Source organism: Lepidochelys kempii, chromosome 14 (genome assembly GCF_965140285.1).
Source record: "Lepidochelys kempii isolate rLepKem1 chromosome 14, rLepKem1.hap1, whole genome shotgun sequence".
In the NCBI taxonomy this organism is placed as follows: domain Eukaryota; kingdom Metazoa; phylum Chordata; order Testudines; family Cheloniidae; genus Lepidochelys; species Lepidochelys kempii.
The window spans coordinates 25,375,678-25,389,472 of record NC_136393.1 but is presented as its reverse complement, the minus strand read 5'-3'; the positions used below and the strand labels follow the sequence as shown (position 1 = coordinate 25,389,472).

The 13,795-nt window shown below is 44.2% G+C and overlaps 1 protein-coding gene across 10 annotated transcripts in view; it reads left to right on the top strand.

Moving 5' to 3' along the window:
- The window catches only part of DNAH9 (dynein axonemal heavy chain 9), a 391,252-nt gene that overhangs the window by 320,676 nt on the left and 56,781 nt on the right, over positions 1–13,795 (top strand). For all 10 annotated transcript variants that reach the window (XM_073310874.2, XM_073310873.2, XM_073310875.2 and 7 more), the window contains 2 exons: positions 7,558–7,751; positions 12,148–12,296. In XM_073310874.2, coding sequence (XP_073166975.2) covers positions 7,558–7,751; positions 12,148–12,296 — 343 coding nt within the window. The remainder of the gene's footprint in view (positions 1–7,557; positions 7,752–12,147; positions 12,297–13,795) is intronic.

Below are 13,795 nucleotides of genomic sequence, written 5' to 3'. Positions count from 1 at the left end.
AACTCAAACAACAGAGTCTTCACCCCAGTCCCAAGCTGGGCCCGGGCCCCTCCTTCCTGACGATCTGTCTTCCTGCTCTTCCAGCAGTAACTCCCCAGCCTCCTTTCCTAGAGCTAAGCCTTCTGGTCCTGGAGAGGACCCAAGGCCTTGTCTGCCTTCTTCAACAGCCTCCTTTCTCTTTTGCCTTTTCTCCTGCTCACGCAGGGCCTTGCAGAAGAACTCACTTTCTGCAGTGTCTGCAGACATCTGCTAACACACACCTTTTCTCTCTAGGCCTCTTCCTTATCTACCTTAGACCTGATTCAGCCACCTGACCCATCTGTCACATGACATCATTCATTGTTATGTATCCTCCCCATCTGGGGAGAAGAGCTAAACTTGTCACAAGTGGGTCTGAGGAGCAACTCCCCTTAAGGGGCCAGAAACCTTGTGACACCAAAGTATGGACACTGGACAAATAGCAGATTGTATGTTATGAAGGTGGTTGTCACAGCCACAGAGTGTTAAGAATGAGCAGTTTTGCTCTTGAAGCAAGAATTCAACTTTGTTCTATATGAAAAATACAGCATATCCTCAAATATACACTTTCTCCCCCCTCACCCTCCAAAGCAGGGGAAGTGGCACAGAATCACCTCACCCACAGGAACGGCAGGAGGGGGCCTCTTCAGTACTTACCCCAGCAGCTGGAGTGTAACTGCTTGGGAGGGTACATGGGCAGGGTCTGCCACATACAGAGTCCTCTTCAGGGGAGGTGTTGGCAGGGCAGCCGGTCATTTGGGGTGGCACCATTCTTGCCTTTCTGAGCTATAGTTTCAGGTAGTCTGCAGACTCAGACAGATACCCCTGAACTGATTACACTCAGGGCATGTTTTTAGGATTTCAGGATTTTCTTTTCAACCATGAGAACTAGTGACTCTCTTTAAAATACAACCCCAGAGTCGGATGTAATCACATGACTCCAGGGAGTGGGGCCTGAGAGGTGGGCCTATAATGGCTGTGCCTTAATCCCATTCTGGAGTTAAGGGTAAATTTAAAAGCAATCCAGACATTTAGATGATGGAAATACAAAGTTCACACACACTACCACACCCTTAACTCTGCCCATGAGAGACACCATGCAATGACCATATGATGGCAACATTGTGGTCCCAGGTCAGGTGATTTTTTATGGATAATTTTTCATTCTTGACCTTTTTTATTCAATGGAGATATCCACACAAATATACTAACCACCTCAATCCTGGAGTCCTTACTTCCTAACTCCTTACTCAGGCTTCTCTGGGTGTTTCATGATGCGGTCCATCACTCCTAGAACACCTACGGCTGGCCAGCTAAAATGGCAGCAGATGGTAGCCCAGAAAGGGGGTGCGCATGAGCTGAAGGAGGTGTTTGTACAGGGTCACATAAATTAATGGTGCTATGCACACTTGAATCCCAATATAACAGTAATAACTTAGTCAAGGGGAGAAAGTGGCGAAGGCTTTGAAGGAAGATGGGGGCATAAGGTGCAGTGAGCTTGTCAGCCTCTGTAAAAGTAACGAGGATGATTAAAATGTACCGCTTGTGTTGACTGCTGATTGAAGTTTGACAAACGCATCATGTCTTTATTTTTACCTTCATTAGTTTTGTACTCCTGAGCTGAATAATTCAGGTAGTGCAGCTAAACAAAAACAATACCTCCGGCAAATGAATAATACAAAACAAAACCTAGTCTGAGAAGATGGAAAATAATCCATCATTCTCTAATCCATCTAGTTAACATTATTCAAATGGAATAGTTCATTTGCCAATGTGTCAGCTTCCAGCATGACCCAATTTATCAATCTCAGTTGGACATAGGCATGGCTTTACCATCCTCCGTGGAGCGGTGTATCTTGAGCTGTGAGGATGCTGGCTTCCCTGAGGAGCCATGAGCAAACCCACAGCAAATGGAGGAGAGAAATGGAAAAATGTATTTACACTCAAGAAAATAGACCTTTCTAATGCATATGGAAGGTATAAGGTCATAGAGCTTAAGGCCAGAAGGGGTCATCAGATCATCTAGTCAGATCTCTTGATATCACAGGCCACCAACACCACCCAGCACCTGCTAAATTCAAGACTAAATTACTGAACTGAAATTAGACCAAAGTATTACAGCCCCCAGGAGACTACACTGTTATGTGCCACAGGCACAGACTAGGAGGGATTGAGTGCCCAGTGCCCAAGATAGCAATGCAGTGGTAAGAAGAGCCTTGTCATATCCCAGCTAGTTAAGTAAGATATCAAACACTGAACATTAACTCAGCAATTCTGCTTTTGCCAAGTTCTAAAAGTTTAAACAAGGACCATAAGGAACTGACTGCATGTTCTTCCCCCGAGTACTGCTCTAAACACATCATGGGATGCTAAGGTTGTGGGGAGTCTTTCCCTTATTTTCACTGGGGAGGCCTGCATCTCTGGCCCATTGGTGGAGTAATACTATGGCACACTTGGAGAATCCATAGCTTAGACGACTAGTTAAATGCAGAGCTTGAACATTTAGAACTTTGGAATAGAAATGAACATTCCCAGACTGCAGATATCGTCCTGCTGCTCCCATTGAAATAATTTGATCTGCCATTGACTTCAGTTACGGCTAGCCAGGACCCTGTAAGTTTTCACAGACTATTCTGTGTGTTGCCCCTGCCATTCAGAATTACTTGTCAACATTCACAAAACTGCCAGTTTGTCTTCCTTAAAGTCAGCCTTTGCCAAGATGCCTATAAATTACTAGGGTCTGGCATTGCCTAGCCTGGTGGCCACCTGTGACTACTGGCAGCATTGTTATGAGCAATTCATGCAAACACATCTGTGTTCACCATAACCTTGTCCTCCTCATTGGCCTGTTTACTCATCTATCATGCACTGTTTAAATCTTAGATTGGGAGCTGTCTGGGAGTGTTTGTGTTATTTATTTGTACGGGATCTGTTATTAAAGTGGGACACTTAGGCATAATAATAACAATAATGATGAACAAAATAAGGCTATTTTTATTCACCTGACAAATTACTGGACTAGAGTGAGGGAGGAGAATTTTCCAAGGTTAAATAAAACATATGTAGAACCTATAACAATCACAAATAAATTACATGTATTTGTGTTGCTTGTTACTTTCTCCTCACCGTTGTGTATTGGATCTTTCCTTAAACATAATCACAGAGACCATAATGCTCTGTGCTGAGAGCCTCAGCTACAATCTACAACCTTGCAGTTACTCCGAAAACCTGTTCAAAGGTGCTCAATATAAAATAGTGACACTACAGGAGCAATCTCGTGTTCAAAGAAGGATACTTGATAAAAACACATCTCACAAATAATACCCTAGATTATTCAAACTGCTTGGGTGTTTAAAATCTCCTAGTTTTCACAGTGTTGCTTACTCTCACAATTCTGTCATGAGTCTTGTGGCATTTGGGGTGTTTCTTGAAGCTGCAGAAGCTGGAAGCCTGGGATTAGGTGATACGCTCAGCTTTCTCTTTCTCTTTTTTTTCCCCCATAGAGAGTTTCTGGTGCTCGTGGTTAGGGAGAAAAGCTTGAAAACATGAAACCAAGTGAACCCAAAGGGCTCAAAAAGCAGAAGGCATATAAGAAGAGCCCACATTTTATTCTTTTTAAAAAACTCGTTTTTAAACAAGTCTCAGGATTTTGAGGGGCCCAATTCATGATTTTTAAACACTTGGGGATGGCAAACAGTTTGCTATTGATACTATTTTACTTGTTTATATTATTAACCCCAGGGTAGGACATGGAAACTAGACTTGTCACTTTCACTTTCAGATTCTGGTGCAACAGAACAATGCTGCACTGTCTGGGTTGAAAGTCTACAGAGGGAGAGTTATTTGGTTTGTATTTTAAACTATTTCCATTAAAACTAAAGATGAAAAAAATCCATGGACCTATTTCTACTTGTCTTAGGTTGTAAAAACTCATTTTAGCGACACATTTTGGGTCAGATTTGACCTGATAGTGTCCTTAAAAATGACTGCATTCAGTGATAAGAATAAGTATTCTCTCCAATAAATACACTACTGTAGGCCTTTGTGTATCTGGCACTGGAAGATAAGTTCTATGAAGTAACAATGACACCAAACCTTTGAAGTTGTTCTTGTGCATAAAACATTCAACCCATTCCCTAGAGGCAGCAGCCCAGTGAGGCATTGTGTGTTGCTGCCCCATCTGCCTGGCTCTTCTTCTCATCCCTTTGAGCCACACTGTCACATCCTCATCTCTCTGTAAAGCTCTCCCTTTCTCTCTGCCCTCAGATCAACTCCCTGTGATACTGCAAATAAAGGACACAATGTAAAAATAAACCAAATTGTATTGTGATGGGAAATGCTAATTCTGTCTCAAAGGAAAATGTTAGCATGCCCCTTGTATTTGCTACAGTGCGGGCAGGGGAGGACTTCATTTTGCATATGTGAATATGTGAAATTCACAGGCCTAGAGCCACGCCCCATCAGGGTTGGACCCATTCCCGACTCGGATGTGAGATTTCTGATGAAAACAATAGTGATACATGACTCAGTGGGTGGAATTCTCTCTGAGATGACACTGATGTGGTGCTTCAGTGTGCTGCTGGAGGGGCAACCTTTTGGGTGAGACACAAATTCAGGGCCTTCATACTTGCAACCACTAACAATGCTGTGGCACCTTTGCAAGAGAAGGAGCAATAGCTCTGGTCCCTTCCTGGCCACATCCCAACATGGTTAATGCATTCGGTCTCTCTCCCTTGCCTCAGAGGCTTAACTTGGAGAAGTTACTCTCCACTTTCCCTCTTTGACGCTGTCATGGCATGTTGATGCAGAATGGCTGCATTTCATAGCTTGGGGAGTGGTGCCTAGGTGTGCTCATCAGCACTATTTTTGAGCTCCTTCTGGGAAGAGTGATGTATTATGGCTGCTGTAAGTGCTCAGATGTGATGGTGATGAGCACCAACGTGAGAAGCTGGACAGGCAGAGAGAGAGTGTGTATGTGCGGAGAGACAGCAAGTGTGTTTGGGGGTAGAAAGAGACAGATTTCAGCTATCAAATCTATTTGAAATTGCACATGTTGATGAAGATGGTGTTCCTGAACCAGTGGCTGGCTGCAGCCATTGAATATCTCAGTGCTGAAGCTAACCAGATTTCCCTTCTGTTGCTCATCGCAGTGTTAACATTTCCATTTCCCATTTTTTTTTGTGATTGTTAATGCTACAAGGGAATTGCTTCCATACTCATTCTCTGTAGAGATATCATCTTCAGCACCTCCTGCCAGTACTGGGCCCAGAAATTCCAGTCCTAGCCAGTTGTGTCACTGTTGCTGACAGCAGCGTGCGCAGGAAGAAGTGTCTCTTGCCTGGCATTTTAGAGACCGTCTGCGTGGATATGTGAATGCAGATTTATTTTAACTATTTATTTGAGGTGGATACTCTGTAGAATATGTCTAATCTTTTTCTCTGTTGGCTTATACCTTTCCTTCCAAACTCTCTGTTGCAGTGATCATATTTTAGCCATGGAGACCTAGATGCAGTCCATGGACATCACTTCTATATTGGCTGGGGATAGGGAGAGTCATTACCCCCTCTGGTGGGTGAGGGCATCGGTTCCCCAGTGTCCCTGGATAGAGTGCAGGCATGGACACCAAAGGCAAGACTGAGAAGTGAGGTGCAGTTTGGTTTCCAGTTAGTACCCCATCAGGCAGCCTGTAAAGGCAATCAAGCCCAGGATCACTAGAGAGGAGGTGCAGGTAGCAGAGCCTGAGATCCTATGCAGAGTTAAAGGAGAGGTGTAGCTTTCTGACTGCAGCAAAGCCAGACATGGGTCTGAATCTGAACTGTGTATAAAGTAACCACCTGAGCCAAATTCTGTGCTCAGCTGTGCATGCTGATGTGGGAGGATATTCACTCTCCCCAGGAATGCCCGGTGCTGATTCCCATAGGTGGGATAACGTGCCGGCCATGAGCTCAGAATCTTCTGGAACACAATAGTCCTCTTCCTCCCCGCCCCCACTCCCCTGCGCCTCCCAGGAAGAGGGTTTCCAGGGGCAAAAAGCAGGAATGGCCCCAACTGCCTCTTAGTTCTGTCTGACAGCGGGCTGGGAACTCACCCCCAGCCCTTGACGCTCCCCTGCTTCTGCCCCTTTGGTTGCTCTTTACAGAGCAGTGTTTGTCAGGTCCTGCACCATTGCGGACATGGTCTGGGCTCAGCCCTCTGGGGCTGCTTCCCTGTCTCCTGCTGTCAGTCTGCCAGGATGATTTCCCTGCTGAGATGTTCTCCTCAGGGGCCTTGGATCCTACAGGCTGAGGTGGCTAAGAAAGTTGACATTGAGTCCTGTGCATAATGTGACACTGTGATGTCTGTTATAGACACGTTTGATGTGTCTGGTGCTTGGGAGAAGGTCACAACCCAGATGGGTGGATGTGGTGGGACTGAGGGATGGGGTGGGGAGGAAAATGGAGTGAGTGATGCTCACTGCCACTTGTTAATCTCCAGAGTGGGAATCCATGGGACAGTTCTCTCAGGAGAAAAACGGTTCCTTACCCTCCTCCCTATGCTTCGTCAAAATGATTGCCCCTCAGGACCCACTCTCCTCACCCATTTTGTGAGTCTCTGATTAAAGCTTCTTGCAGAAGGAGCTGAAGGGAGGTTCAGGCCATGCTTCCATTTTTACCTTCAAACCCTATATGGGCAACAAGGGATCTAGTAGACCCTGCTTTCTAGAGACTCACACAGCTGATTGTGCATAGCCAAAGGCTATGATTTGGTATGTGCAATCACCTCAAGAATCCTGGGTATCCAGCAGGGAATTATACTTGCCAAAACATCAAATACCATTTCTAGTGGCCTGTGTGAAGATCCACTTGCTGATTTATTGTTTCGGTGCATATTTCACGTGGCCTGGGATGACACATTATATTACCTATGAGGTAAATGGGAGTTATAACTGCTCAGCATCTCTCAGGATGTATCCCATAGTAATTAGCAGTGGCTCTGAGCAATACAGTTCTTATTCTGAACTTCCCCATAGTTCAGGGGTGTCCAGATTTTGTTTTGGGCTGATACGTAATATACTTTGCATTTACAGAGTTAATTTCATCCTACATGACCTTTGTGGTCCTTTCTAACCCTATGGTTCTATGATTCTAAGGATCTCATGCACTTTATACCTATTAATTAGGGCCCTGATTCAGGACAATGCTTAACCATGGGTTTAAGTCCCATTGGCCTAAAGTTTAAGTACATGCTCAAGTGCTGTCATGAGTAGGATGCCTTCCTGAATCAGGTCCTAATTCAGTAAGCCTCACAACACAGCTCTGAGATAAAGTACTGTATTCTTTTTCTTCACCTTGTACGGATAGCTGAACTGAGCCATTGGGAGGCTAGATGACTGACAGCAAGGAAGTGAGTGAACTGGGAATAGGACCCAGGGCCTGGTTCCTTGGCTTCTGCTTTAACCATTCCAACATAGCAAAACTGTAGCAGCTAGTAGCTGTAAGAAATGCTTCCCAGGGGCACATATTATGTCTGTCCTAAATGGGGTTCACTGAACTTTTCCAGAGCCTGTCGTCTATGGAGCAATTCCGGAACCTGGATCGGGATATCGAGGGATCTGCCAAACGCTGGAAAAAATTTGTAGAATCTGAATGCCCTGAAAAGGAGAAGTTCCCTCAGGAATGGAAGAGCAAGTCAGCTCTGCAGCGGCTGTGCATGTTGAGAGCCATCCGGCCTGATCGCATGACTTACGCTGTCCGGTAAGGGTACCCAGTGGCCCTCCCTGTAATGCTCTCATTTCGGGGTGGGAAACTATTTAACCGTGTGCTCAAGAAAGCAGAGCTTATTCAGAAAATGTGTTCACATTTGTTTAACCTTAATATATGAATCTCACACAATCTTGTTCTAAAAGATTCTTGTTAATGGTCCTAAATGAATCATCTCTAACTGCAATGCAATGCACCCACTCCACTTAATCAGGACCCTCTTAATCAGGAAACCCATTTCACCAGGATGACTGCCAGGGAACCTAGTCATACGTAATAGCATCTTAAATAAAACTGTGTGAAGAGAAGACATATATGGTCAAAAACTGGGGGATATCGAACAGGAATTGTGCACCTTTTTGTGCATAAATGGTCCTTTATTCCTAAATCTTTAGAGAAGCTTTTCCACTTCACAATAAGTTCTTCAGCAATGGATGAAAAACACACCCACAGAATTTGAGATGAACAGATTGGACTGTATGGAACCTCTTGTTGAACAGACATGATTTCATTATAATACCTCTTCTGTATTATACATGAAAAATAAAGCACAGCTGCAGCAGAATACTTCACAATTATTATTGTTTGTGTCAGTGCCTTGCTGTTTACAACATCAAATCAAACAGAAAACTCGCCTATTTTTGTATTAATGGATTTATCTTATTGCTTTGAATAAGCAGCAGACTCACTACAGTTACTTACTATGAATGGCTGTGGGATACTATCTACCATAATTACTCAAGTTTTGCTTCACAAACTGTAGATTCAAGAAGAGAAACAAGAACAGGCTGTGACTTCCACAGCAATTGTCCTTTTCATCCTAGCATTCTCTGGTTTTACATATCAGTCCCTGTCTGTTAATGGTTAAGAATAAATAACTCTAGCAGAATCAAACTGTATAATTCATTATAATTGATACTAGTTATTAAATTGTTTATAGCTGTTATTCCTTAGGTGCTGGAGTAAAGAGATGTCTTATAGATTGGGTTAATGGTGGAAAAAATAACACATATGTGATGCTGGTTCTAAAAGTTGTAGTTATAAATTGTGTAATGAAGGAAAATAGGCAAACTTTAGGCGGACAACACAGAACAGATGTTCCAGGAAAAATTAAAGGTCTTTCACTCATCAGGACTTGTTCCATGTATATTGTCCTTGTCTTCCAACTTCTGGCATTTCTGTAAGACATTAGTCTTTCACTGAAAAGGTTGTTGAATAGCTTTATACTGCTATGCAATCCTACATATGTATATCTAGGTTGAGGTCCACATTGTAACTTGCTCCATGCAGGAACTAGATCTCTGTTTGTACTTATACCCCAAGATCCTGACTGAGGCGATCGGGAAATATCACAGTAGAATAAAAATATTGTCATTCTAACCCACCCTTTTCTCACCTTTTCTCACAACTTTCTGTGACAAAGTTCCTGCTCTACCTTGGTGCATCTTGTGCTTATTGGCGGATTTGCTTGCCTTGGAGCTTCACTGCAGCCCTCAGCTTGGCCGTTTTTCTGAATTCACAGTCCAGATCAACTTCTCCTGTGTCTGATCAGGAGTTGGAGGATTTGGGTGGAACCCGGGCCCGCCCTCTACTCTGGGTTGCAGCCCAGGGCCCTGTGGAATGCAGCTGTCTAGAGTGCCTCCTGGAACAGCTGTGCAACAGCTACAACTCCCTGGGCTACTTCCCCATGGCCTCCTTCTTTATCCAACACCTTCTTTGTCCTCACTATAGGACCTTTCTCCTGGTGTCTGATAATGCTTGTGCACCTCAGTTCTCCAACAGTCCGCGTTCTCACTCTCAGCTCCTAGTGCCTCTTGCTCCCAGCTCCTCACACGCACACCACAAACTGAAGTGAGCGCCTTTTTAAAACCCAGGTGCCCTGATTAGCCTGCCTTAATTGATTCTAGCAGCTTCTTGATTGGCTGCAGGTGTTCTAATCAGCCTGTCCTAATTGTCTCCAGAAGGTTCCTGATCGTTCTGGAACCTTCCCTGTTACCTTACCCAGGGAAAAGGGACCTATTTAGCCTGGGGCTAATATATCTGCCTTCTGTTACTCTCCTGTAGCCATCTAGCCCGACCCTGTCACATTTCTCAGACTACTTTTGGGCTGGATTGTCCTGCCTTGTCTCATCCCAAAGGTAACTTTTTTTTCTTGAAAGTTTAACATCAGCTAAGCTGTTTCTGAGTTTGTGAATAGGTATTACATTTTACTAGTCTTCCCCCACTCATTCCAACTGGAATATTTGTACTCACATTACTCAAAAATGGCTGAACCTAGAAATGGGAAGTTTAGCTTCTGGTAACAGTACTTCTTGATGATAAGGAAAAAGAATCCAAGGTGGAAGAAATCAGTTGAGTATTTGTACAGTTCTGGGCATGTAAAATTGACGTTAGTGTAAATGCATTAGAATATGTTGTACTTATCATAGAGCTGTTTTAGAGCGCAATAAGGGTAATTCATGATGCCTTCATTAAAGACTTCCGTATTATAGATGCTTGACTGTAGGGCTGCCTAAAATAACCAAGGACATTAAATACAAAATGAACATGAAGCCAATATACTTCTAATGCCCAACATTTTCCAACCTGGATACCCAAAGTTAAGCTTCTGAATCCACACTTAGGTAGCTAGGTAGAAGTGGCCCGCCTTCCAGAGGCTGAGACATCCTCCTCTCATGGAAGTCAGCCATGTTTTTCTAGAGAATCTATTCCTCTTTCCTCAAGGTAAACGCTCTGCATGCTGAGTATGAGAGCACCCAAGAGCTACCTAACTGCTCCCGAAAGGATCCAGTCCTCACCTGGCTCTCACATCTGCATCCCTACACCAGCTAGATCGACCACTCTAACCTACACTGCTAGACAGGCTAAGTTCAATTCTCCCACTTCCATTCCCTAGGTAACTGCTGCAGACATCGTTAAGACAAGGAATGACCCCCATTTAAATGGCTTAGGTGCTATGTGATCATGTTCCTTTCAAGCACTTTTTCTAGGTGTTTCCTGCTAAAATTAGCCTCGTGTCAGAAATAAGAACTGTACCCTGAAAAGGGGCATGGACTAATGAGATGCAGTTTCTTCTACAACCAGGATCTAATAGACTAGCCCATTGGGTGTATGTCAGCCTGGCCTAGAAAGCAACAGTGTCACATACAAATTGTGTATGTGTGTGTGATGCTCTCCTGATGTCTCCATCTTTGTGTTGCTGTCTGTTATCATGTGCATGTCTTTGGTCCTGCCCTTCATCATTACTGAAATGAGCCCCATTGGTCTGAAACAGAAGCTTGTCCTTCTTCATCACTGTGGGCTTCCCATTGCCCTGAGAGGGAAGTGAGAAGTATAATTATTACTAGGGAACCACAGAGTTCTTCACCGAGTTTGAGGAGGAAATGGCTGTAGTTTCAAGAGGCTGGTTAATGTCATTGACCTGAGATAGGGGAGAAAATAAATGGCAGCTGAAAATACTAACTTTGTAAGGGACTCCAGAAAATGGGGATTCTATTTGACTTCCTGTTCTGCCATTCTGTATGTTCTATACTGTTTTGATCCAAGCAGCTAATCAGATTTTGGAACCCTGGAGATGTCCAGGTGGAAGTAGAAATTGATGGAGGCTGGTAATTTCTTTGATGTCATCTTGTTTATTTACAAGAAATTTATGAAGTCCTGCTTCTCTGAACCCAGGAGCAGGAGGAACCAGGAACAAAAAGAGCTGTTTCTCAATGTACAGCCCCAAGCCTCCTTAGCCAACAGACCCAAAGGCTCTAGCTTTTCCCCAGGGTCACAGCGTGCTCACAGGCTACTGCTTGGCTTTCTTGCTCTTTTGCCTCCCAGTCTCTGTTGTGTGTCCTCAGTTTCTGTCTGTTCTGCCTACCTTCCACCCCTCAAAACACAAAACCCCTTCCTCCACTCCATTCAAACTCCTGAGTGGGTTCACAACCACCATTTATCTCAAGTGTGGGGCTTCTGATTAACTAATCCTGACAGTTAATTGATAATGTGTTCACATCCAGTCTCAAAGAGGTTTGTGATCCAGACAGTCACCAGAACCTCCCAACATATCCCTCTCACCACAACAGCCCTGACAAGCCCCTGCCATGGCTGGTTCTCTCTTCTTTTCCTCTCATTCTGTTTGTTTATGTCACACAGGGGCTTCAAAAACATATATCATGTGCAGGGACACTTCTACTGAAATAGCAGTTCCTAATGGTAAACTACAAATCCTGATTAGGATTCTGCATTTTGCATCCAGCTTATCATGAGGTTTCTTATTTCTCTGCATTTGCAAGATACAATAAATACACTTAATAGATTGTGCATCGGCTTAGGAATATACTGTCTGCTCCGGGTATTTCTGGCTTTTCTGAATATTAACATTCTTGCAATGTTTTTCTGGCAGAGATTTTGTTGAAGAAAAGCTGGGAAGTAAATATGTGGTTGGAAGATCTCTAGATTTTGCAACGTCATTTGAGGAATCAGGACCCGCAACCCCAATGTTCTTTATCCTGTCCCCAGGGGTTGACCCTCTGAAGGATGTGGAGAAACAAGGTAAATAAATCAAGTCTCTGAACAATCCACAGCATCCTGGTTTGTTATCTTCTATGTCATTATCCTGGCATAAATCTCCTGGGTTTGCTCTTGGCTCCTCATGGATAATAGAGCAACCTGTTAAAAATAGATAATGCCCAGAGTGTGCTGTACAGAGTTTTCTGAATTTTCACCGAAAGCTTAAGTTAAACTTCTCTCTGCCATGTATTGCCTAGAATACAACACTGGTCACACTGCTGTAGTTTGAGTTTGTCTCCCATACAACTTATAACCCACATCAGAGGTTTTTAGTATGCTATCAGCTAGCTACAAATAGTAACCACTTTCCTATAACATCTTCCCCCAAAAAGACTAGCAGAATTTCCAGTTTTTGACCTCTCCCTCACTCTGCTGTGCTAGCACCTTGGCCAGTGTGATCTGCTGACTACAAAGCAGAAGGGGTTTCTAGAAGGGTGCTGCGTTTGGTAAAGCACTGCTTTCAGGGACATACTGAATTGCTGTTGTCAATACACGTTCTAGCAAAGCTGCTAGCTATGCAGGATTCTCATTGAAGGGCTAAGCTCCATAGTGTGAGCTTCAGGAACACCCCTAATCCTTACAGTTTCTTTCCCCTTGAATTTAGTGATCATGAGGTAGAGCCTGAGCCCAGATCCCTGCAGGACCTTTCCTGGCATGCCCAGATCATTGTAGCCAGTTCGTTCTTGACTGCCGTTGGCAAAGAGGCTCCTTTTGTCACACTGAATCTCATAGATCCATAGATTCCAAGGCCAGAAGGGACTGCTGTGATCATCTAGTCTGATCTCCTGTATAACACAGGCCAGAGACTGGCCCCCAAAAAATTCTTAGAGCAGAGATTTTAGAAGAATATCCAATCTTGATTTTAAAATTGACAGTGATGGGGAATTTACCACAACCCTTGGTGAATTGTTCAAATGGTTAATTACTTGTTCCCCATATAAGTAATTATAGTCTGTGATCAAGTTACCTTTTAACCTTCTCTTTGTTAAGCAAAATAGATTGAGTTCTTTTAGTCTGTCATGATAAGGCAGGTTTTCTCATCCTTTAATCATTCTTGTGGCTTATCTCTGAACCCTCCCCAATTTATCAACATTTTGAATTGTGGGCAGTTGAACAGGACTGCAGCAAGATGAGGACTCACCAGCACGGCACCTCCTGCTGGTTGCCTGGGAATTAGCTCTTTTCCAGCATACGGAGCGCCCTCTGCAGGCCGGTGACTCACCTGCCGCTGGCCCTGTGTCCCTCCCAGACCTCGGTGCCCTTTACCTCAGGGTTCTGCCCCAGCAGTACCCCCTCGCTCTCGGTCTCCATTCCCAGGGGAACCCCCAACCCTCTAGACCCACCTTGCCTCAGTGGCTACTGCCAGTCATCATCTAGCCCCCGCTCAATGCAGCACTGCAGTCTGTCATGGCCACTCGTCATTGGCAAGGGGTTAGGACCTGCTGCCTTTGCCTATTCCCAGGCTGGATCTCTGCAGTCCC